Genomic DNA, 26973 nt, shown 5'->3' with positions numbered 1-26973 from the left:
GAGAGAATGCACATGATTTTGTCCTTTTAAGTCCAGCATCTATCTGTATTTCCAATGTTATCTCTGCACAGCAGCAGACTGAAACCAACCTATGCTGCTCCTCTATATTTTTCCTCTTATTTCCTTTAAATCTGGAAAGCCATGGCTGAAGTTGGCAAGGCATAATGATGGGTTTCAGAATCACTGATCCTTCTTTTGCCAAGTGCTTCCTCAGAATTTGTTTTGGTGAAGTATGTTGTATGTTGACTGATCCCGTATTATGTCATTTAGGTTTTTATAAAAAGTTGAGGGAGCAGGTTATGTCCTGTTAAACTGAAGGCAGAAACTTTCAGATTTCAGCTAACTGAGAGGTTGTTCTTCATGACAATGTGGACACAAAGATGAAGGTCATTTTCTTTTGTTTATCTTGCCAGTAGTATTTTGCAAAGTAACATTCAGGAGGCTACGTGTTGCAGAAGAACATTTAGAAGCTATACCGAGCCAAATTAAAAAGCCACTGAATGCAGTATCTTGTTTGACCACAGCCATGAAGAGGTACTCTTCGACAGGCACAAGCAGAGACTTACTTGTTGCAACACTCTCCCAACCACCACTTATTTGTAGTTCAGGGACTTTCTCTGCCTGCTACCGTAGTGCTAAGGAAACACAAAGAGTGCAACAGCACGCAACATCACACCATCACCAAGAGTTTTATATAGAACTATTTCCAACAATTTCCTCATTCTAAGAGCACAGTTTAAGGTTACAATGAAAGTGTTAACTATTTAAAACACAAAGAGCCATCTAAGGGCCCAAATTCACCCATGTAACCTTTAGTAGTAAATGCAGTAATGAATCTTGTCATGGCAAGAGCTAAATTTTGTCACAGAGATGGTTAGGTTAGGGATGCAAGTCTCAGAATACCAAACCATATTTAAAGCAAATGTCTTATTGATATGCTTCAACCTCCAATGTCATGTGCATTTAATATAATTCTGATTGGTGAGCTGCCAGGTACTCCAGAATCAAAAGACTGCCCAGCATCTTTCTGTATCATTCATCATCTATTTATTCAGTGGTGAGTCTTAGGTGGACAAAGAAACCCCTATATCGAAAAACCCCAACCATCAGTAAGTGTAAAAAAACTAACCCCCCCCCCCCCACCCTCCCAAAAACCACACCACCACCTTGCAAGATCTACTACACAGGGATCAAAATGCATTACCCGTACACATTCAGCTACACAACTAATCCTTAACAAACTTGTTCCTCCTTCCCATATTCTTCTAAAAGACCTATCCTGAAATAATTTATCTTCAGCCAAGGCTTGCTCAACTTAAGCATGGGTGAAGCATAGAAAAAAAAAATGATAAAAACATTTGAAGATATTCTTTATCCCGAGCAGTCTAAAATATGGGGGGTGAGGGACACACAGAGTGACATTCAAAAGCTAATGAGATAAGAGAGGAAAAAAAAGTCAGCAAAACTGGAAGACTGGAGGCAAAACTATTCATTTTGTTTACTTTTCACAACTGAAAGCACCTTGCTTTTACAGTTGAATGGTTTTCCCCTGTGGTCAGGCTTCCTGCTCAAGTCTTTCACACAGAAAACCCCTTTCCCCCTTCTTACAAACAGGGATGTAGGTGTCAAGAATGCCAGAAAAGCATACAGGAGACATTAAAAATCAACTACATTTGTTTATCTAGTGCATACCTTTCTCTCCTCCTACTCAATTTTACATAGGCTTTTTTGTTAGAGTGGAGAAATGAAAGGGTTAAACATGGAAAACAGACTCCACCTTTGGCATTTGAAAAGAGAGCTCTCCATAACCTTTCTCCAGTTCAGTCTGGTTTATCTGCACGCATCAAAATGAAGAAGTGACTTGCCATGTTCAGAAACAGTCATGCCTGTCTGCCTAAAAGAAAACCTAACACAAGTTTGCAGTTAAACAATCCCTCTTTTTACCTTTTTGTTTCCGTCATTTCGTTATGCCTATTTTTGTCTTTTCAAAAGTCGAGCTCCTGCTCCATTATTTACAATGAGCATAGCTTTTGGAGACCACTTTTTCAGTCTTTTAGCATATGCCTACAGGAACTTTTAGAGGGAGCAGAGTGAACTCTTTCTACGCTGATCAGAAATAAGCCAACTCTGATTCAGAAGCAATGCAACTACACTTACACTGGAGGCAAGGCTGAGCCTGAACTACCATTCTGCTTCTTAGCAGAACTATTCTCCTCATCTCAGTAACATATAGCTTCATGTAAAATCTTCATCTACTTCATGTGACAAGGTAGACTCAATTTAAAAGCTAATCTTATTTGACAAAATAGTGTTTTCAATAGTCCTTTATTATGTTACTGTAGAAGAGTGTTTCTCAGGTAAGGGAAGACTTAGATTTCGAATGTTATGCTCAATGCTGTGCTTTATTTTAGCATCACTTAGGTGCACCTTTTCCTAACTGCAACAGAACAGGGGTCACACAATTCTTCATTAATATTGTTTCCATGCTTATAGTAGGGTGACAGAACAGAAGACAACAGTTGTAATATGGAAGAGTCAGTGTTTTGACAGCTATGAGATACTTATCAGTGACTTTCAGAAACTATTCCCAGCCACTCACTGTTACACTTTGCAGGATCTATTCAGTGTAGATGACCACTGTATTCCCAAACATGAAGTCAGCTACTTGTAAAAAGCATCACAAAGAAAAGCTACAACCCTAGGCTGTAGCTCAATGTCCAAAGCTAGAAAAACACCTGCTGAATGGGGATGGAAAACTATTACAGACACATTCCCCCTTCTTCTCTAGCCTACAAGGCCTGTAGAGCCCTCATGACTCATCCTAAGGATTTGTTTTCATCTTGGAGGTACTTAGGAGCTCAGAGGCAGGCCTCCCCTTTGATTTCACCCATTAAGACCTCATCCTACTGTTGATAGGTTGGACATCTGTCCCTTAAACTAGTGCAATTTGGAAGTGAAGAGAAAGACTACTTGCTTCTCAGACTTTTTTGCCATCAGATCTCTCAGATCTGGCAATCTATGAGCTCAGAGTAAGTCTACATGGACAAGAACGGCCACACAGGAGAGCCCAGGAGCAGATCCACATGAAACCAGAGCTGTCTCTTATTTTTTCAAAGACCCTTCCAACAGACACGTGGGCGGGGTATCTTTTTTAATGTATCCATACCTGCAATTCAAACTTACTTTGGGACAAAGGATACCCTTCTACTTCCTAGTTAATACAATTTTATTTAGCTTTCATTGTTCTGTTCTTCCATCAACCACCACAACACAATGATTTTGTCCAGAAAGCTAACAGGAAAGAAATGCTTGCTAAAATACTACAGTACTAGCATAAAACTTTTGTCTGAAAACCCAATAGTCATACTTAACTGCCACTGTCAGAATACAACAATCTCCAGGCTGTCCTGATGGTTTTAGTTATGACAGGAATCGATGAAAATCAAAAAGTCACAAGGCAAACTTCTATTTACTTCCCAGGAAATTAAACTATTTTGTATTGAACATAAACCCTAATCCTGCCTTTCTCCATGCCCTTCCAAAATGCTATTCTTCTGTGGATGCATACATACTCTCACCCAGAGATATTAAACTCAACAGAATTATCCGCATGAAAAAGCTTTTTCTGTGCTCAAAAGCCTGTCTGATCAAAGCTGCAGAAACACTTGTTTACCTTCACTTTTCAGGCTTCAACTCATCTCTGTTTATGTATTTAGCTAAGGTATGGCTTGAAAGTAAGATTTTAAGCTTTATAACAGGATCAACTTATATGCACACGTTTGTATACAGAGGATCTTACCTCTGACCCTTCTCATCAGCCTAGCTTTCCGTTCGGAAAGTCCTCTTCTTCCCTCACAAACATTATCCCTGTAGTGCATCAACAGGCCTGGCTACATATAGAAATAGTAAAACTAGATCATTCCCATCATAGGCAAAATTCCACTGTGCTTCCCGTTTGTTTCAGAGCACAGTACAAAACTGTTGTCTACAGAAACTTTGAAAATAGTTCATAGGTTCTCTAATATTGCAACTTTCCCTTTGTTCTACAAAGTCTTTGGACAAAAGGCCAGAAGTCTTAAGATAAATAACTGAAGAGGGGTAGAGATGATTTTTTTGCTACACAAATCTAAAAACATTTTGGAAAAAGTAACCTTATTTACACAGAAACAACAAATGCACAGTTATAATGAGCTTGCCCTCACTGTTTTACTTTAGGCATTGGAGATGTTAGCGTATGAAAACAGCACATACTTTCTACAGCAATTCTGGTCCCAACAAGACCTGGTCTTTCCAAATATTTTTAAAGCTCTAACCAAACAAAAATAATCTTGCAGTAACATAAATCATTGCCTTTCCATAGAAATTTCCTGAAAGATAACAAGTTTCGACCAAAGAATAGTGGATGCATCACATTGAGTTAAACCAGGTATCTAGTCTATGTTAACTATGGATGTGTACAAAGCTTCAGTTTGCTTATTATCAGTGTGATGAAAGATCACAGACAAGACACCTGGGCTTCAGTCCCTCTACAGTAAGAGGACTGAAGATATAGAGGGAAAAAAACCCCTCCCTTTCCTGCAAAGTAATAATTCCCCAGGGCAGAAATTGAGGAGACGGGTTATTTTGCAAGGTGCTGCTCTCATACTCTGGCAGTAAAAGGCATGAGGGGGAAAGCCCAGCTCCAGAAGGGACATCAACGTGATGTCAGAGACAAAATGCCTAGAAAAGAGATTAGCATCCAGGCTGGGGTTCATAACAGGACACTGAATACCAGGATGCCCAAATCAACTTGTCACTGAGGAAGGCCAGAATGAACTTTACTTGAAACTTGCTCGTCCATGTGTTTCAGAGCTAAGCTCAGGGCCTTACAGAACTTCTTCGCTGAAGCTACAGCTAGTACACCAAGACTCTGAACAGAGAACAGAAAAGGAATGCTTGATTATGAGGAAAAAAAACAGCTGAAGACAAATAAATTTAATATAAAAAGGGAAGAAATTTTTTTAAAAAATGAAGTGGCAGTTTAGATGCCTATACAGAAGGTATGTCAGTGCAGTCAGGCATAAAGACCTACACAACAAATCCTCCTGCACTGAGCCAGCAGGGGACAAACCAATCCAGAGGCCGGTGGCCAAATTAGTTTAGACAGTGTTTCCCTCTCTCCTGGAGATCCAACACATGCACAGTTTAAGCTAATATGCATAGCAGTGTATAAAGCCAAACACTCCCCTACCTGTCCAGAGCACGAGCAGAGCTACCCTACATCTGCCTGCATCTGCCCACGTACTCAGGCCTCTGATATGAGCCTCCAGGCATACCTGCCTGCAACTTCTGCAGCACAACCGAGCCAGTTAAAATGAAAGCAAGTCCACTCTGACCTAAGAGAGAGGTTATAAATCAAACTTATACATTCATGTAGCTTTTTTCTTTCTTTTTTTTTTAATTTTAACACATTAAGAAATAGCCAGATTCTCTCATTCACAGACATATTGTTCTTGGATATCCCTCCTCTTGGATTACCTGAACTGCTGTTGAACAAGATGCCTTTTCCCCCTTCCCTAATGCACCTTTTCCCACTGTAACCTAATACACAAAGGGTATATGTGCACATTTTTAAAATACAACATGCTTGCATGTGCAAAGCTATAAAGAATTATTTACCAAGTGGGTTTTTACTTTCCTGGATGATTTTCAGAGGTGCATGAAAGATTTTAGTCTTTAAAAAGATATTTTTTGTTTTACCTTTTTTGAATTTAAAGTATTAAAACCAGCTTTCCCATATTAGATGGAGATGTTAAGAGTGTTTACACGTCAGCTGAAACACTGAATCTATACACAGATCTTTAGGGTAGAGAAAATTTAGATCCTCTTTAAATACCATTTGTCACAAAACCTATTCACTCAGTCGCACAAGCTCGTCTTGTGACATAATTTCACTAGGTCTAAACATCAAATCCGTTATAAATAAAAACAGAGAAATTTGGCTCCTTTACCTACATGAGAAATAGCAGGAAGACACCGGATCATTCTTCCTTATTCACAGAAAAGCTTTAAATTATAAGGTTTCCTGAAAATGTGCAGACTATTTTAAAAATTCACCCCTTACTGTGGCAGATTCTTCTCCCAAATCATCCAGTGAAAAGTTTCTTTTGGTAGAGACTCTTTTTACTAGCTTAAGAGTCAGGAAAAGCACTGCTCCTCCAGGAATTTCCAGAATCTTCAGAGCACAAAAATGCCGGAAGAGTTGCAGAACCCGTCCAAAATGAAAGGAGCTGCAAAAATTCTGTCATTAGCGCAGGAACTGTTTTCACTTCATGTTTTTGGCAAAAAAAGTGAAACAGAGTATAAACATTTCAACGCCTGGCCCAGGGATAGCAGCCGAGGTCTCCTCCGAGGTCTGTGTTATTAAGTCGAGCGCAGAAGGGCAGGTTCCACACGCGGCTGCGGAAATCGCTGGCTGCCTGCACACGGGGGGCACGGCAAGGCTGCCGACAACCACCTTTAGCCTTCAAACCCACTCCAGCACCGCAACTCACAAAGCCAAGCTGTCCCAGAAAGACAAAATCAAGAACACGCTACATCTACATAACGCAACATGTGGGTGGCATTCATTAAAGCTAGCGAAGTTTCAGAACCAGAAACAACACACGTTTGTCAGTGCTGTGCTGCACTTGGATTAATCCGCCCCATGAAGAGGCAGTATGCCCGGCTTTCACGCGGCTCTCCCGGGTCGGGCCCTCCAGGGTTCTGGCATCTTCACGCAACTACCATCTACACCTTTTGTCAGTGACTACCGCAGATTTCACAAGCTGGCCCTGGAACAAGGACTAGCCCAGGACTCTGTCCTGTCACCATCCCTGGGCCAGAGTCACACCCAATCCTTTCCCTGGTCTCAGGACTCCCAGAGATGAAGGCAAAGCTGAGAGCGTGAAGACTGCAACACATTCTCCACCAGTTAGACCACTGTCCTCGGAGATGAGAAATGCAGGTCAGAATCCTCCTCGGTCTGAACTGAGGCCCCTTAAATCCCAGAGAAGTGCTCTAACCTGTTCATGATCTCCCCTTCCAACTATGTTTCCAGGAAAAAGGAGCCAGAGGATTTTTCATTGTCCAGGAAGGCTAGACATGAACCCAATATACAGCATGCATCAGATCTCAGGACAAATGCCCACCTAGAGCACGAACCAGAAACCACCTTCTGCACAAGCATGCTAGGCTCACTTTTGGGAAGGCAGAACAGTTAAACTGCAAAGACTGTGGGACCTTTAGCAGAGAAAGCTTCGGGCCCAAGTGCAGTCTGAAGGGTTTTGGTGGACAGTCTTCTTGAAGGAGGACCACTTAAAGGAAATGAAAGTGTCCTTTTAGATTCATCTTTGTGTATCCCTGACTGACATAACTCTTCAGTAGCTATATGGTTTAGTTCCTAATTATTTTACATCAGTATATCCCACAACAGTATATCCCACTATCTCATTCTCCTATCAAAACCTTCCTCAAAAGATTGAGCAAAAGTCTGCATACATTGTTAACACTTTACAAGCAAGTCCAGGCACAAGCAGAACCTTTCCTACACCTCCCAAGAAACTTCCCTTAGTTTTGTGAGAAGCCTCTCAGTCAGAAGTCAGACTCAGAAAATTTTTAAATGCATTTTTTTTAATGCAGAAGGAAATGTTAGAGGCTCTGGTTAACAGCTGGCCCTGCAGCAGAGCCTGAACTTTTTCCTTTTCCTATGGCTCTCTGTTCAAGAGGATTCCCCAAGAGCCACCACACATAGGTACAGTCCAAGCCAGAGGAACTCCTCTATCGCCAAGGACACCTGCAGATCCCCCAGGAATCCTCCTGCCACCATCCACGACTCCAGAATTTTAAGGAGAAACAAACAAGGCTTATGGGGAAGGAAGAAAGGACGTGAGAAGCCCAGGATAAGCTCCGCTGCTGCAGGGGCTGTCAGCTGTGGCCTCCACTGGTGGCAACATGATCTAGGAGCCCATGCTGCAGCGACAGGATCTCTGGGCCAGAACTGGCTGCGCTTTAATGCAGGCCTGAGAAAGGGAAGAGGGTGACAGGCACTTTGCAGGCCAGATACTTTGTAAAAAGCCCTGAGAAATGACACCTCTATATTGCTTGGAGCTGCTCCGGGATGGTGCCAGGATATCACCACCGGCAGCTCACAAAGCAGGTAAAAGCTGCCACACCACCTGGACAGGCAGAAAGACCCAGCTGCCCTCAGCCCTGACATTTAGCAAGCACCAGCTACCCTGGCCCGCAGCTGGTGTCTGGCTAGCTCATATTTACACAGCAACTACTTACTCTGTTACAGGGCTTCACCTGCCACTTTAATCAACTCTTTACTTTGCAAGATTTCTGAACCCAAGGTGACTATAGGCTGCCTGGTCAATAAGAAGATAGCAAAGCTAATGCATTAGCACGATTTCCTCTTCTGTTCTCCTCCAGCTCTGCTACTGCAGCTGGTATTTGGCCCTCTTACTAGAAGAAATTTACAGAAAAGGTTTTCTGACATAGCTGGTAGCTGGACTCTGGCTCAGCTTTATAGTCCATCTGTTGCACACAACTGGCTTGGCTGTTCCAGGGGTTATGAGCATTTCTGTACAGAACAAGACCCTGCAGCAGAGGTTTTTGCTGGTCACAACCACCACCACACACTTTGCCTCCCAGCTACGCCACTTTATAACAGCCCAGATCTGCCTGAAGATCACATATGATTTTCTAGAGCTCTACTTTCAGAAGGTCAGCATTCTACTAGTTAGCTCCTATCATAAAAAACCATCAGGTCATTTATACACCCTTCCCTCCCTGCTTCCCCCGCCCCCCAAAAAAACCACACACCAGAAGCCAGAGAAAAGGCATATGAGAATAAAGAGATTGCATAAGGAAGAAAAGCTCAGATAAAATTTAATGGAAAAGCACAGTGCTGATTTCTTTTTTAAAGCTATTACAGAACTGCCATTTTCAGTTATGATTTAAGTCCCTAGAGTCTCTGTTGTACAGGGTTGGAATCCTCATGCAGAGTTCCTTCAATTTACTAGCTTGTGACTAACCCTCTCTAACAGTTACCTGGTTTGTTTACTTTTAGCTGCTGCTACCACCACCTCCTCTTCCCGGAGCTGCCAAAATTAGCATTGCAAAAGCCTTAAACAGCCTTGAATGAGAACTAGGGAACCTTCCATATAAGCTGTAGGACACCTGCGTGCCCACAAAACACACCTGTAGCAGGGGGACCAGAGTGCTGGTATCAGCTATCATCAGGTCAGCTGCAGAACTGGTCTCCATAACCAGTCACAAACTGTGACACAAGAACATTTCCTGCAAGGAGGCAAAAAACCAGAAAGGTATTGCCTATTGTTTTGTCTTTTAAATGCAAGAGCAGCAAGTTTGCTTGCTGATTAGACACAATCAGATTTCTGAACCAAAGCACTGGAATTTAGCTGTCATATAGCATGGTGTACAGGATAATAGCTGTTCACTTACTCGTTCAACTGTATCAAGTGACATATGACCCAGGAGAACAAATATCATGAACTACGCATAGGCAAAAAACACCACTAAACTTAGCATATCAGTCTAGTTGTTCCAATTCAGCAGCTACCATCCAAATCTGAACTCTCAGTTAGCATCAAGGTACTGCTCACATGCATTTAAAAAAAAAGAGAGAGAGAGAGAGAGAGAGAGAGAGAGAGAGAGAGAGAGAGAGAGAGAGAAGAAAAAAAACGTGCAAGAATGCAAAGTCCTTTACCAGTGGAGAAATCTGATGGCTACAGCTCCAAAACAAAGACAGTTTTCATCCACTTCCATTCAGAGTTTCCAGCAGATTAAATGCTTTGCACTTTTCATTCAGTTGGCATTTAAGCATCATTCTACAAGAACTAACTCAGTGAACCTCTACTCTAGTATTCCAGTGTCACTATATTCAACACACATTTTTAACATTCCTAAAATACAACTCAGAGGGATCCATCAGATTACATAGATTTTCCAGTACAGGCAAGAAAAGCACCTTTAATCCTTTTAGTTGGAAAAGTCAGAGAATCTACTCCCCTGTTTAATATGTCATTATCTAAGACCCCTTCTTTCTTGTACCTCATCCTCCTGTCAATCTGAAGTTTAAAATCCTCACACATTTCCAGCCACATTTTATTTGCATTTACAGCTATGCAACATGCTAAGCAATTTGTCTCCATCTTCACCTCTCCAGGTCTTTAGACTAACTCTTCACTATGGATGAAATTCATCTGGCGTCTTAGATGAAGACGCTCTCCCTCTGCAGATACCTGCTTTTGCCTCCAGTGACTATTTGCCCTAGACTTCCTCTATTGCTTTTAGAGTCTACAGTTAGGAGTGGATGTGTTTTAATGAAAACACTGCTGAGCCAAATTACACTTATTACTTGTGCCTAAAGACTGAATGGAGTTTAGAGAAGACTAACAGTTTGCCATTCCTTTAGGCAGACACTTACAGCTGTAAACTGATACTAATTTGTAGTTGTATTGTAGTGTATATGTAGACTATACATATTGTATAGTTTGGAGGAAATCTCTCCTCCTTTGACCTCCTGGCTATATTACAATATGTACCTATAAATAAGAGGTATAGAAGAGGCAGAAAGAAAGTCAGAGGATCAGGCTGACCTGTGATTAGAAAACTGTTACGTTAAAAAGCAAATCCATGGAACTTTAAATATTTCCCACACTCGTCAGCAACTGCTTTGATTTCTGTACACCTAATTGGAGGAAATGGAATAAGAGGCGGTAGCAAACACTCAGTTTATATGCAAATACAGTTCTAGAAAGATGTCTTTAAGGAATTCCATATTTAAAAGAAAGTAGTACGCAAATACAGTTGAGTGACTAGCCTTTTCTAAAAAACATCTACTGGAGCAGTTAGGAAGAAACTACGATTTAGGAAGAAAAACAGGCTTTTTTCCAAGAGCAAACTAATGCAGAAAAATGTACATTTTAAGAGTGCTTCTGCTTACCACCAGTTACCCTTTTAGCAGGCAAAAAAAGGTAACGAAATATTTCTAGTGTCAAAAAACTATTAAGAGAGAAGAAGGAAGAGAATTAAAGAATATAGAAACCATACCCAAAAAGTGAGCTCCTACTTCACTCCAACTGTCAGGCACAGCTACATATTTTAGCCCAAAATTTTGAAGTGGGGGGGGGGGGGGGGGGGGAAGGGAAGGTATTTGCCTACCAGTTCACCATTCTTTCTCATGTTGTATGTAGAGAGTCTCAACCAACTTGCCAGGGCAGGTCCATCACTGCAGCTACGGCAAAGCCAAACAGCTCTTGATGCAGCAGCACAGGCTGGAGTCAGACTGACCCACACCACCCAGCCAAAATACCCCTACGGGCCTGAACCTCTAAACCATCTGCTCAAAGTTTATATGCTCTGCATCCTCGGCAGGAGGAACAGGGAGCTTCATTACCACCAATTATACAGTTTCTAATAAAGGTCTGTGCAAAAGAAAAAGATTCAGCTAAAGGTGGTAAAATGATTGATTAGATGGTTTTCAAACTACAGCATGAAACCGAAGAATGAAATTATTCACAAAAATGCATGCCACGAGTACTTTAACCACATATGAAGGACTGGAAGTGGATTCATCAGCAATGGGAATGTTTGAGAACCACAATTTTTTTTTTTTAAATTAGTTCACTAGAAATCAATTCTGGGAAGTCCTACTATTTCTGTTACACATCAGATTACATTAAGAGATCAAAAAGGTCATATCTAGTCTAAAAAAAAAAAAACAATTTAGTAGCAAAAGCATCCCTGGGGATGTAAGGAGTATATGGCAACTTTATACTGCACAGTTAAATAAAGAAGTCAGGTAAACTACTAAAAGCAACAAGGCAAGTCAAACAGAGCATGTACTTTTTGCTTTATATACCAGTCATGACACCTCTTCCAGGTATCAGGAGATATGTTCACTATAAATTCTAGCTGAGTACCTTCCTCACACAGATGAGGAAAAAAAAAGAAAAATCAAAGAAATATTGCAAAAGCACAGATGTGTCACAGAAAATTAATTCTAAGTGCTTGAGAATATGCTGAAGATAAAACACAAGTCCTAAATTATTATTACTAGATTACAGATTCCAGTCAACAACTATACTATAATATTATTGTTTTTATACATAAGAAAACATGTGACAAGCTTTGATCACAAAAACAACCTTCATATTCTTAAATTCAAAAATAACCCATTACAATGACCATTTAGGGAAGCAACTGAGCAAGAACTCTAGTTTATTTGTTACAGATATTTTCTTCTGTCAGATTAAAGGAATGCTTGTCTTCCATTTTCATGGGGTTTGATTCAGCTATCCTGTCTTGCAAGTCAGTAGCTCAGACCTGCCAAAATACAATCTCAAAAACCTTATGAATGCCTCTGGCTATGAACAATACTTACACACACACACGCACGCACGCACGCGCACACACACACACACACACACACATTTAAAAAAACAATCAAGTAACTCTTGAAATCTGCAAATACTCTTTGATTATCTGTATTTCCCATACTGTTAGAAAGGTATTTTAAGATGCATTACTTGTTAGAACAGCTGTCAAGGAAATGAACTGGTTGCCCCCTTAGTAGTCCCTTACTTCTTACAATTACTACCAGACAAAAACGCCTACTTCAACCACCATGAAGAATTTAATTAATTCCATGATAACGTAGAGATGTTGACATTAAGATTTCAAACCTTCTGTCATGTAGTGAAGTGTGTAGTGAGGAATTGCAGCGCAGAAAAAAAAAATTTGTCACTCAGTTACCTTGGAAATGCTTTTAAAGCTCTTTCTAGAGAAATGTCAGCCTATGTGTGTTATCCATGCATCAAACACACCTCAGAATGCAAGTGCCAACTTTTGCAGGTTTAGAGAACACACTACTGGTCTTATTTCAATAGACTTAAGCCATTCCGGTTCATAGAGCACTATTTTATACTTACGTAAAAAGTGTTTCTCCAGTAAGGCTATTTCCAGGTGCCCTTTGATCTCATTCAATCTGTCAGACTCCGTTCTGCTAAAATCCGGGACTCCCGAAGCCATGATGATGGTCCCTGGACCAGCCTACGAGAAAGCCAGAACACACTGACAGCTCAGAGGCACTTTTTTTCTTTTTTGTCATTTATATACATCAGTTTACTCCTGTGGCAGCAAACACACAGCCACGCAAAAAAGCATCGACAACTCACCATGCCTCTTATTCAGCATTAAATTACCAAAATGAATCTACAAAAGCTAGTCGAATCCACAGGATCTCTCCTGCATAGGTTTACAGAATGCACTTGCGCAGACCTCAGGTACTCAAAAAAAAAAAAAAAATCCCCTTACCAGTTCTGCTGCATCATCATTTAGCTTTCTCCTGCTGATTTAAAGGCACGAGTACATGATCCCTTTCCTCCCCCCATTCAATGGTCAATGCAACATTTCACACAAAACCAGCAAAGCTAGTGAAGCTAGCAAAGGAAAGATTTTTCTGTATTTCACTGACTTATTAGGAAACAAATATAGTATATTTTAATTTCAGTTTATACAGTGTGTAATTCTGAAGATTGCAGTCTTTGTGCAAGAAAGATCACAGCAAGGAAGCCTGCTTGCCTCCCCAATTACTGCTCAAGTTGGTGCCCCAAAGATCATCCTGGAAGGCCGAGAGAGGGGGAGACAGGAATCTGCATGTCTTGACTGATTTATTATCGTTGAGCTCGGCACTGGAAATATGGCAGAACACAAGAAACAAAGAACGGCATGCCTCATCAGAGCAGCAGTGACCACTGCCACCTCCACAAAGAGAGCACGGAAAAAATGAACGTGCGCAGCAGAAAGTAGGTGAAGCCATTTTTCATAAAGTGTGTATTTTCAAAAAGCAGGGGAAGCGGTGGGTGAGGGCATCTCTTTGGTTATGGTTATTTAGGCGCTGCACGTAGTCCCAACGAGTTATGAACATTTGGCCAATGAAAAATCTAGGAGCTTCTCCAAAAGCTTATACTCAAAACTTCAGTGCTAGATTACAAAAGCTTACGTCTAGGAAAAAAGAGGATTTATTATTTTTTATTATTATTTATCTGACAAAAAGGGATTTTTTGTTGCTGTTGCCATCCCCTCACTTGCCCTTGCTTGATCTCTGAAAGCATACAGGAACTGTATTGCTTTCAAAAGTCAGCTTACATGTATTTAAACATGACAATTTAAATTACATACATACCTAAACTCAGCTAATTTACATGACAGTTAATTAAAAAATATTTTCAACATTCTGGGAAGGAGGTACAGAAAGCTCACTGACAGCAAAGTACTTTCACTGATGGGAAAGATTTAAATAAAGCAGCGTGGAGATATCTATTAAACATCTGTTTTCTTGCTCAAGCTGAACAGCTGCTGAGTTTAAGCCTTCAAACTTGTGTATGGAGGCAAATTAGCACCCAATAAGCATTTACTGCATGACATTTACCTGGCACCGTCTCCCCACCTGGGCTTGCTTAACGCAGTGCCAAGCGGAGATGCTATTTCCAGTCCCGAAAGCAGCACAGCTACGCCCACACCATGCTGCCAACGTTGGCCAGCCCTGACAACAAGGAGAAGCTGTGAAGCTCGGAGCAGCCCTGTGCTGCTTCCTGTTTTGGGGCTAGTACGAACATCTCCGTACCAAGCCACGGCAGAGAGGGAGAGGGTCTACGGCAGTCCTTGCCGGGGAGCTGCCTCCGCACAGCGTCCAGATTTCCCATCCGCACGTGCCTTTGGCCAAGGAGGTGCAGCAAGACGTGCTCTTTACAACTGCTTAAGCCACTGCTGCAAAGTGGAGTGTCAGCTGTGTATTTTTAGATGAGTATGGGATGGCAATTAACCTCTGTGTTTGTTTCTTATCTATAAAGCTGGATCATATTTTACTCGGCTACGGAGCTGCTGCAAGATTTAGTGTTATCACTCATCAGACGCTTTGAGAAGCCCAAAGAGGAAGGTGTGGCAGAAGTCAAACAGCAGCACCCGTACAATACACTCTACAGATAGGCAAAGTGTTACAGAAATACAGATTGCTGCCCAGACATTAAGCACAACTTTCTAGAATTCAAGTGAGTTTCACATAATAGATAGCTAAACACACAGCAGTTTCATATAATAGATAGCTAAACACATTCCTCTCCTACTCCCATTGCTGGGGAGTCAGACCACAGCAGCACGGAGCTCCACATTCGGAAAAGAGGGACAACAGGGGCAACCTCTGCTCCCAGCAGGCAGGAGCTCATAGGGAGCTGTCTAAAGAGGCATTGACACTGTAAAAATAAATAAATAAATGACATACAAGTCAAAGGGAAAGATGTCGCACCCATCAGGAACACTCACTAGCTTTGCGTATCAGGCTAGTGGTTACATAACACATGCTCGGATACTTCAGCATTACTGCCACAGGCACCCTACTGCTCTCCAGACAGTCCCATGCTCCCAGGCCTGTGCACAGCGGAGAGGACAGGAACACAGAGACTGAGACGAGGGAGGACATGAAGAAGGGGCTAAAAAAATATATAAGCATATGTAAATTTTCATTCTCACCGAAGTTACTCAAAGTATTTCGCCCTAAGAGGGGTTACATTTCAGAAATCCATCAAGGCAAATCAGCTTTGCTTTTGCCTCTTCAATTACATTAAATCATTAGTTACATAAAGCCCAGGATACCCGAATTGTGCATTTTATGAAGCAGAAAAGACCAAAAGGTACATAAAACTGGAGACATAACAATATGGACTCATTCTGAAAGTTTCCAAACGTGCATACCTGCTAAAGCATTAAACTCAAGAAGTCTGACATAAGCTGTTAGGCGAAAAATCAGTATGTGCCCATAATTGCACCAATCTAGAGAGGTTACAGTGACCTTCTTTCTATGTTAGAGGAGGGAAAAAAAGGGGGGGGGGCCTGAGTTAAAACATTAGGCTGCTTGCTAAGAATACTTTCTGTTTATAACTAGGGTTAAGATAATGCAAGTATTGTCTAAATAGTAAAGTAGTTTAACCAGAGTGCTGAGATACACAGTGATATAAGTTTGAAGGAAAATAAAGCATTCAATTTACAAAAAATCAGTAAAAATTAGTGACACCGTAATGTATTATCCAATGCAACTGAGTGTTTAGAAAACTGAACATGGAGAGGAAAGATGTAAGAGGCATTTAAGCAGGTGGTGGTTTTCTCAAGGAAGATTTTTGTTCCCCCTCACACCAACACACCTTGTTCTGCCAAGAGGTGTTAACGGGCTAAAAAGATAAAGAATAAGGCCAATACTTCTGCTGGAGGTCAACTTCTTGCCTCTGAATGAAAAAAGTACTTCTGAAGTAAGCATAAGTGGCTCAACTCACATGTTAAAAAAATATTTTCTTGCAATAATTCCAGCATTAAGTGAGTAGTGTTTCTCTTTCTTCTGCTGTTTTTGCAGGATATTGCTGGCACACAGATTAGATTAACTAAACCATACTATGTAGATGCCCTTTCTGGCTTCTGTATGACTCACAGTAAAAGCCTTAAAGCCTTCCACCAAATTCCACTTTTCCATTCCCTTCTGCCTCTCTAGCTTTGACAATATATGACCCAGGAGCCCTCTTAAAATGTTGGCAATCACTATTACTTAGCGAAGAACATGCACAAGCCTTTATGATGCCTAGGAAGATAGCAAAATGCCATGAGAGTTGAATGTGAAGAGTCAGAGACAGAGGGGTTAAAGGAAGAATTTTTGATGATGACAGATTGCCTCTAAACCACTATCAGAGTTCAGAGTTCCTGCTTCAAGCCACATCCAGCTCCAGGTCTGAAAAACCACATCCACATGCAAATGTGTTTTTAAACCCATCTGCAGTTCAGGCTTTTCACATCAGCTTCTCTCAACTTGAGAGGTTTCTCCCCTTTCCCCCTTGACCAACAATATCCTGCAAGCCCTGGAATTTTGTCCTTTTGAGCACTGAACACCAAAAACACTGTTATCCTACAGTCCTAGTAAAGATCTCATTTCCAGTTTGGTAATTAACCTATTAAAGAGCAGCAGTGCAGCAAATATTGGTGCACCACTGGTTTAAAAAAAAAAAAAAAAAAAAAAAAAAAAAGGAGGGTTATTTTAGTTGCAGTTTGCCTAACATATTTGGCATACTTAATGAGATTCTCATTCAGACAGTGTCCCATCCCTCCCTTCCAGCACAAATCCTCACGTTGTATGAAGAATTCCCATAGCGTATCGTACATTTTAGATTATTTTCTTCAGATATCTACATCCTAGGAAATTAGGTCCACTTCAAAAAATATACATAAAATTAAGCTTCTGACATCTGCAAGCTCTTTCCAAGAGTCAGGAAAGGTAACCTGATAAAAATGGTTTAGGACAAATAAAACAACATATTGCTTGGCAGAATTGCCAACCAGATGCTAATCTGCTTGGTTGATCCAACTCTACCTCATTGCCTATTAACAATATCCCCAAGGGCTAGTTTCATTATCAGTCTGCTTCCCCGAAAGCAGAGAGGGAGCAGCAAGGACGCTGCATGCCAAGCCCCGGGGACAGCACACTCCAAGTCACGGCAGCTGCAACACAGCACAGAGAAGACGTATAATTTTAAATGATTAACCTCTACAGGTATTCATTTGAGTAAAGCCAAAAAAAAAAATCAATCTTAAGACAGACAACAAACTAAAGAGCTTGTTCTACACGGGTCCTAGTTATCTTGAATTTCTCAACTGACATTCCGGATAGTTTTTCTTATTTAAAATTAAGAAAGGGTTCACCATGGCTGCTGCATTTACCTGGCTTAAGGAAAGGAAAAAACAACCCAATGACACTACTCAAGAACAAAAGCATCTGCATGAACAGTTAATCCTTAATGGCTATTCTGGGAAGCATACTCATATTGGCAGTCTCCTAACACACAGCTGTATTTTGCAAACTTAAAAAAACAAACAAACAAACAAACAAACAAACAAACAAACAACTAATGCTAGCCAGGTTTAGATACTTTAATACCTTAACTGTAGTCTTGGTATCATGCTTTATACCTTCAAATGACTGTAAATGAGGTCACTGATACAGTACTGTTAAAGGCTTAAAATGACAAGTTTCAGGAAAAGCCAGGCTGTGCAGGAACATCAATTAATTTAATATTTGCTGTATCACAGTAACTCAGATTTAATCCTAGCATACAGGCAGGAAACTTGCATAAATAGATTAGACTGCTTTCAGTACAATATGTCAGGTACAAGACAGCTTCAATTTGCAATTCTCACTGACAGTTTAATACAGGATCTCCATGGGTTTAAACACAAATTTGTTCTTTTCCCCTTTCCCCAAAGAGACTTTGAGCCTTCTTTTTATAGAGTTCATTCACACTGCTTGTACATAGTACTGAACAGTTTCTCACTGTTATAAAAACAAATCATTTTTCAAATTAAGCATACATGATTTCATAAAATAGAATGACAAGACAGAGGCAAGCAATGACAATGACAGGCAAGGCAAGCCAGCACCAGCAAATGCAAAGCAAGACTGATTTTCAGGGAAACCTCCTCCTCCTCGAACATGTGGCATCTTAGCAAACCAAGTTGCAGAAGCAATGTTTTAAAGCATTTTAAAGTATAGCCACATATGAGAATTGTGATCTAACAAAAAGCAATCTACGTTGCATCTACAGAATAGGAAACAGAGCACTGAATAAAGGGGACTTAATTATCGTGGGCAAGCAACACGACGTGAATTTTCAATGTCACAACAAGATGAATGTCCACATTCACTTCCAGGAAGCTGGAATAGAAAGTGGCTACCCCTCTCCTCCCTATTTCTTTATTATGTTGTTTTGCAAAAATAACACAGAGATACCAATATTGCATACAGTGCTGAATGTCCGTATGTTAAAAAAACTGATGTCAAACTGGCAAGGGAGGGAAAAAAAAAATCTGTGAAGCCATTCAGGAACTGAAAGAGATGCTTAGCAAAAAGGTCATCTGTTAACCCACACAACTGTCTGGCAATGATATAATTACAGTATACAAGTAGCTACAGAAATTTAAGAAAGTACTTACTATCCAAGAAACACCAAATAGCAAGGGTTTTTAAATCAATGTACACTGTGTATTCTTGAGGTACACCCAGTGTCTCCCTATATGCTAGAGAAGGGACTTCCGTTCGTATGACTATGCTGTACAGTTTTAATAGATCAAGATCTTTAAGTGGCTAATGGGTAATGTGCCAGACTGAAAATTAAGCAGCAGAGGAGGCAGAGCTGAAGCCCTTGACAAGAGAACGGCTGATAGCAGCAGCAAAGACATCTGTGTACTAAAGATGCAGATCAGGAGACTAGGACCCAAATTTGCATGCATACGCTCTGTTCTGTATCAAGTCACCAATCTTGCCATTTCAGTCAAACTGCTCTGCACTCAGCTTTTAAGGGAAAGGGTGAAACAACAGAAGTGGAAGACTTACAGGACAGCTCACTCACTCGCGAAAGACATGCAATCTAACTTTGATGTATGCACAAGACCAGAGCATACATTGATTTTTGCAGGCTTTAAACAGGTCCCTAAAGGTATTAAACAGAAAGAAATCAACAAGACTAGAATTTCCTCCTGATCCTTGACAACACAATCATAATAGTATAATTTTCTATGGCTTACAGATCCTATAAAAGAAAACCACCCGTACAAACAATTTAGATTTGGATTTTAGTCACTGAATTAAAACCAATTCAGGCACAACTCAAATATATGATCTCAATAGAAAACAGACACATAATTCTGAATCTCTGCCACTCAAATATCAGTGTTTACTCAAATATAGAAGCATTACTTTCTTTCCTCAAATATACAAGTGTTACTTTCTTTACTCTTGGCACCCCTGCAAGGTAGGGGATTATTTCTTCTCCCTTCATTTTATGGAGGGGCAGCAGAGTTTAGGGGAACAGATGTCTGTCAGAGCTAAGCGCTAATCCCCAAAACTTCCCAACTGAAACCTACTCTTTATACCTCAGGCCTCCTTCCTCACACCAGTTTGCTTATTTTTTCTAGTATCTATAACACAGCAGCTATTCTCATCCTGTTCCAGTATCATACTGGCTTTGGAATTCCCTAATATCACAAACAAGGCAAAATAACAAGTTTGATGTTGTTGCTCTTTTTTCCCTTCTCTCTATATTTTATATATCTCTCTATATTTTAAAGAAATATATCCAAATCCAAAGAATTAGATTAGGATAGCCTACTTAACATTATGTAATCAGCCAGAAAGCAGTGGTTCTCTTCAAATTGCTTTCTGGGTGCACAGAACTAGCAGTCTAAGGGAAGAGAAGAGCACCACAGATGTACAGGAATAAGGCTTTATAACGAGTCAAAACCTTAGGTTTACCAGGTGATCTCTTCAGCCATCCATCTCCTAACTACTATCCTCCTACAGAAATGCAAAAAATAGTATCTAGGCTTTAAGACAGATCTTTCTATAGCCTCTAGCTGAGCCATCAAGGCTGTTCTGACTAGATATACAGCGTATTCTTCACTCTCCTCACATTAAATAACGCCATCAGTTTAATGAACATACGCCACTATTTATCTAAGACAAACCTCCGAAAAATACTGTGATGCAATGGCTGAATCATTAGTCTCAGAACACACGATACATCTGTCCTAAGATTTATCAAGATGTGTGTCTTCAGAGGAATTATAAGAGGAAAGGAAAGGCATGCAACAGACTTTCTTTATCTAAGGAAGAGCTTTAAGATATGTATACAAAATAGACTTTTTGCAACAGAAGAATTCTCTCTCATTACTACTGGCCTGTTCTACGATCATAAAAAAAAAAATTCTGGCAAAAGGGTGCATGTAAGCCAGGTCATATGTGATGCCATACAAGTCAGCTTAAGTTAAAAAAAACTAACAGCTATGAAAAGGGATACAAGTTGCCAACCCCAAAGAAGATGCCTAAACCTTACACAGCTAATCTTTTAGAGTAACACCACTAAGGAGAGAGCAAGTTCTGTGCTGCTAGAAGCACAATCTTCAGATACCAGCCTGACCATATTTGGGATCAAAAAGAGTATGGTGTGTTTCTAAAGAGTGCATACACTCCATTTGGAGTGCAAATTCTGACTTCCCGGCCACATTCTGGAATACAGTTAAACTGCCATATTGTAATCTAGATTGCACCCAGCAGTCCAAGTTTAAGGATCCACAGCCATTTTTGAACAGTTAAAGCAGAACTGTACCAATATTTAGCATTTCCTGAAAAACTCTCTTGTAAAAAAGGCAGTTCCACACAGGTGCTTCTGCTAACAAGCTCCACGAGGTTTTAGTAACTGAAGAGTCTTGCTCAGCTGCTCCTGCACAGGGTTAAACCAGCACTGCAACATGGAAGTGTTACTAGATACGACACTGCAGTAAAGAACAAGACAAGCTCTAATGAAGACATCAAAAATCTTATTCCCAAAATGCTGCTATCTCCTGCCCTTCTGGCCAGTGGCATCTGAGCAATTCTGAGTTTCTCTGACTAAAAAGCATCTAGAAGCCTTTCATTCAGCTAACAAGCTTAAGACTTGTTTGTTAGTAGCTTAACGAAACAAGTAAAAACAGACAGCATTCAGAAGCCCAAACTCAGGTTAACTGATCCATCAACCTACAACATCTAAAAGCAATAGCAGGGACAGGGAACCCTAACATTAAGAGATTATTTAGATCTTTCCACAAAATGGAAGCCTATTTAGCTTTATCGCTAATCCATAAACCTGTGTTGAATCCAAAACATAACGACCTTCAAAAAACGATTAATTTTTGTTATTTTTCCACCTGACAACTGTATAATATAATGCTACGATACTTGAAGCAAACCAAGTACTTACAGGGTCTCTTAGCTCTTCATTGTCTCGTGGTGACGTTCGAGGTATTTTCACTGGGATTTCATCTCCACATTCAGTGTCAGAAGCATTTGGAGACTCTGCTAAATCAAGGAACTCATCTCTCTTGTGACCTCTGAACCTTATTTTGTCCAGCCTCTTTAGCATGTTCAGCACTGAACTTTTCTGCTTTACCTTAACATGACGGTTGGAGTCTCTGCAAGAAGCAAGACATTAAAAAAAACTTTAGAAAGCTTGCAATAAACCAACACACACACATTCTAATCACAAACTTGCTTTTAATCATTTTTCAAGACCCTTCCTGCCACAAGAAGAAAGCCTTTTAAAAGGCTTTTATCATGATGCAACAGATGCATGGTTTGTTTTCCAGCAGTTGATAATCTACAATGATCTCTGCCCCCACGCTCCCCCGCCCCACAGTAATTACTGCCTCTCTCACATCTCATGGCTATTTTTGAGTCAGAATGAGCACAAGCTAACAACCCCACACCCCCAAAAAAGAATAAAAAATCAGTTTGCAACAGGTCACTTTAAATAAACACACAAAAAGGTCCTGTAGGTAAGTCCACTCTCTTCAACTTGTTGATACTTCTAATCAGACATGAAAGTCCACTAAGCATCACAACTCATCATCAAATCCCCTGAAAAAATCAGAGCAAAAGAACAGCATGGCTATCATACCACCATGCTCCTTAAGACTACACAAACCGAAAGTAATAGGGATTTACTGAAGAAAACTATCAGAGAGATCTAAACGGAAGAACCCATCAGAAATTTAAAAGATTGTTGAAGCTAGCCATAACTCATATTCAAATGTACAGCCAAAAATCCTTAAAATTATCACTGCTGACAATCTTATATATATAGAGAGAAGTAAGCTCATTGTATATAGTGGTGGCTTGTCAATACGCTGCACTGTATCATTTACAATGTAAAAGGGACCTGCTGAATCAGTCTCATTCAATGCTCTACACACACACCATCACGTACCAAAGGTCACAAGCTCCATCTCAAAGGAAATTGAGTTCCTTGATTCTGCCTCTCCTGAAAGTTACTGCTCTGACTAGCAAGTTTGGCAGTTTATTTTTTTTTTCTCATGCAAGCTCTGTTCCTCAGCTCAGGGAGCTCCTATTCCTCTCACCCCAGCACCCTTGATGAACACAGACGATGACTGTGCACCTCTTAGCCTTGAGTTTGCTGGAGCAAGCAAGGCAAGGTTTCTGTGTCTCCTGCATATGGCAAAGAGAAGGCCATGTAAACACCTAGTAGAAGATCATCTGTTTCAGCCTGTGTTGACTACCTCAACACCCATGTCTGCAATGACCTATTTCCCTCATTCTACTAAAGCACCCTCACCTAAATACATGCTACAGTTGCAATTGTCTTTTTCAAAGCTGTACTACACCAATACCTCAGTTATGCTTATGCCTCAGTTATGCTTAATTCACTGGGGCTTGCCAAGTACCTAGTTATACTATACATGCAGGCTGGAACTCTAAATATTTTGCCCTGTTTTTAATATTCCACCTATTGGTTTGTTTCCAAAGGAACTCTTAAGACCCACTCTGAATTGAGAGCAATCAGTTTTATCAGCACATTGAAACTTTAGTGCTAAGATCATTACTTTTTTTTTTTTTTTAGACTCATCTTTGAGACCTTCCATTGGCAGCAGCTGAAGAAAGTTTCCTTTGATACTGTATGTTGTAATCATACCTTTACCCAGCTTCTATAGGCCTTGGAATTTCTCGACTAATCCACATCTTCATTAAGGCATTTAATACAGTGCTACATGGATCAACTGTTAAAGTTATCAAGTTAAACTAGCAGGGCATCACTTTTGATAAATCCAGACCACACTTAGAACAGAACTCAAAAAGGAAAACATTTAAGTCTTACGAGAGCACTGAGAATCAAGACTTTCAGCTGTTCACATGACTATTACTTCTTTCTTAAATAAAGGTATACAATACTTCCTATCTTTAGGTCACATGATATCACTTGATAACTCAGAATTCAAAGAACTGGGATATGAAATTCTAAATCTCATAGCAAAAATTTTAGAGGAAAAGGTTTTCAAGCCACATACAAACATAATCCATTTTGAGAGTCCATTCTCCCAAATGGACTTTTGCTGCAGTAAAATTTCATTTTGAGACACTTGTTCCTGTTATCATCCTCTTTTCCTCATGGTCAACATGCTCCCTCTTCGTTGTTAAAAACAATGTTTAGCTTCACTGCACACAATCCCAGGGACCGATGCGAGATAAAAAAAGAAAAGAAAGAAAAAAAAGCCAAACAGATCTAGGCACAAGTCACTCCAGGCATATATATAAAGAGCAAGGAAGCAGACTTTTGCCTTTGGCGCCAACAGCCTTTGCAAGACTGAAAAGAACAGCACTTCAGGCACTTCTCACTTTCCAACACAAACCTCACCCCAACAGAATTTTTCTTCTTTCCTTGTAGAACTCCGCTAACTAACATTTTTGCAGTGACTATTCCCACCAAGTTCAAACCAGAGCCTTTCCTTGAAAATCTGCTTTGGTTTGCACCTCGGCCTAGATTTATTAGCAACCTTAGCTTAAACATAGAAGTCTGAAACTAATACAAACACCCTACAGTGCAGCTGGCCAAAAAAGAAAAAAAAGGAGGAGGAGGGAAGAGTTCTCTTCCTTTATCAGAGATCCTTAAATTTGTAGGCCTTCATTTATTCTTTCACTTAAAGAGAGTCACTTGTGATAACTCACATCAAAGTTATTTTCTATGCTTTTCTGCTTTTCTTTAAAGTTCTATTACTTGTCAAAGCTAAGTTTAAAATAGAACCACTTCTTGCTCATTCATTGACTATTTGATGAAGAAACTTGTCAGCTATCACATCCAGAAATATTTCTAGGCCCTACTATTAATAGCAGCTAGAGAACAAATGCTATCAGGGAAGTTTAAGCCTCTGATAAGTACTGGCACAGTTATATTGTGCTCCCTCCAGTATCACAGATCTGTATCTATGTTCAACCAATTTTACATACCACGCCAGTCAGATCCGCAACACAGCAGTTTTATAACCAAGCCCATTTGTTTTTTACGTTTTAACATTTATGCCATCACTTAATGATACAGTTATATGAAAAATAATAAGGATGGACTAGTGCTAGGACAGCATGGGGGACAGGAAGGCCTAGGCGCTAGTCTCCTCCTAGGATGGCACACGCATTTTAGACCTAATCACAGAACAACTTGGCCGACAGATGCACCCCTGAGCCTAAACACCTTTACACTAATTTTTACTAGTGTAATCGATGCGCCTACATTTAAGTGTTACCACTCATTCTAAATAAATAAATAAATAAATAAAAGCCTTGCTTTAAAATATTAACAGATTAGTTGTCTCAATCAGCTTAAGCTCTGTCAAGGAGAGGCTAGCAAAAGAAATACCATCATAGCCATTATTCTCCTTTTAAAGCATCACTGAGTAAGTTGACCGTTAAAAGAGGAAACGGAGAATCACGTTGAGCAGAAGTACAGGAAGCCTCTGTATAGCAATATTTGCTCATTTACAACTTTAAAACTGTAAACGCATTTTGTCTAAAAACTGTTTGGGCATACCAGGCTTCCAGCTCTGTAAGATTACTTGCGGTTACATTAGATTTCTCTAAGCAAAAAACATGCTTGCCAACAAGCTCCTATAGAGACTCATTTGGCCTCAAGTTAAACAAGCCTCCTAAGACAGGCTGTTTTTACATTAGCACCTTATTCCTGCAACTAGCTACTGTTTATTTAAACAGCAAATGTAGAAACACTCACGTTCATTATGAATAAAACCTCTCAGAGATTTTGTATTCCAAACGACTTCAGTCAAAATTAGATAAGCTTGAGAAAGCAAATGAGTTGTTTTGTAATACAAAGACAGACAGACTCACTGAAAGATACAATAGCTAAACACCAAAAACCTTGCTTTGCCCTCACAGCTGCTTCATCCTGCCACCCTCTCCCAATCAGCCATCCACACTCTGACCTCAGCTACTGGTTTCACGCTGTTTCGAGTAACTTCCCACACCAACAAAATCAGAAGTGACATACGGTCACTTTTGTATATGTAAAACTCAAAGAGAAAACACAGGCCTGCTTCTCCCTCTTCTTTAAAACTAATCATAAACACACAAAAATATAATTATTTTAACTGTGTTCTAAACATACACTCTTACTCCATGACACCGTCAGACATGTGCCAATAATTCTTCTTGCCACTACATAACGAACAAGCTACGTATAAGAATTGAGTGCTATCATACTTGTAATTCATTAATTTGAACAAAGTAAAATCAAATCCATTCTCCCTAATTCAGACTATTTCTGCATATAAACACTGTGCTATTAATGGAGGAGTCTAGAGATTTTTTTTTCCATGTTCACTTCTATAATGCAAAGCGGGATACAGCACATTAAGACGACAGCCACCAACTCTGCAAGGCTGATCCAAGTCCAACTCAGCTACACCTCAGCTAGATCTAATAACGCTAGAAGATCCAATCATATAATCATATAGTAGGGATAATCTTATATTAACATGCTTACAAACAAGCCTATTCAGGCATCCAGGTTTTCAAGCAGGTGGCTTGTATTTCTACCATAGCTGTAGCAGAGATCTGATCAGTTAGATTAAACAGCAGCCCATCAAAGGCATACTGAAGCCCCAAACCCTCAAGTAACACACTGGACAGCAGCTTACATATACAGGGCTTAAACAGTGAAAAAGAAGATTTATATTTTCCACTCCAAAAAAAAAAAAAAAGTGCAACAGTAAAGTCATCTCTAGAGATTTTTTTTAATTGCCATTATTATTTAGTTGCTAAAGCAAAATTTCTAAGGCTGAAGTTTTATGCCTTTTACAGAGAAGTTTTATGCTTTTACAGAGAGCCAGAGAAGAGATGACTTTATATGTACCTTATTAAAACCCTCAACCCCAAAATAACCATCAGACACACAGTTTAAAGTAATGTATCAAGACTCAAACCTCGAGAACACTGTATGCACACATTCCAAACTTCTCATAATGAAAGAAATTCAACTTTTCCCTAACTGCTGCATGAAA

The 26973-nt window shown here is 40.1% G+C and overlaps 1 protein-coding gene across 2 annotated transcripts in view; it reads right to left on the bottom strand.

The window, feature by feature from the left end:
* The window catches only part of GRAMD4 (GRAM domain containing 4), an 86672-nt gene that overhangs the window by 38198 nt on the left and 21501 nt on the right, over positions 1 to 26973 (bottom strand). For both annotated transcript variants that reach the window (XM_026095376.2, XM_064506115.1), the window contains exons 2-3: positions 21873 to 22083; positions 12978 to 13098 (exon numbers count right to left, since the gene is read on the bottom strand). In XM_026095376.2, coding sequence (XP_025951161.1) covers positions 12978 to 13098; positions 21873 to 22083 — 332 coding nt within the window. The remainder of the gene's footprint in view (positions 1 to 12977; positions 13099 to 21872; positions 22084 to 26973) is intronic.

The sequence above is a fragment of the Dromaius novaehollandiae genome, chromosome 1 (genome assembly GCF_036370855.1).
Source record: "Dromaius novaehollandiae isolate bDroNov1 chromosome 1, bDroNov1.hap1, whole genome shotgun sequence".
NCBI classification, from domain to species: Eukaryota; Metazoa; Chordata; class Aves; order Casuariiformes; family Dromaiidae; genus Dromaius; species Dromaius novaehollandiae.
Note: the sequence above shows the minus strand (reverse complement) of the source record. Positions and strands in the feature narration are given on the sequence as shown.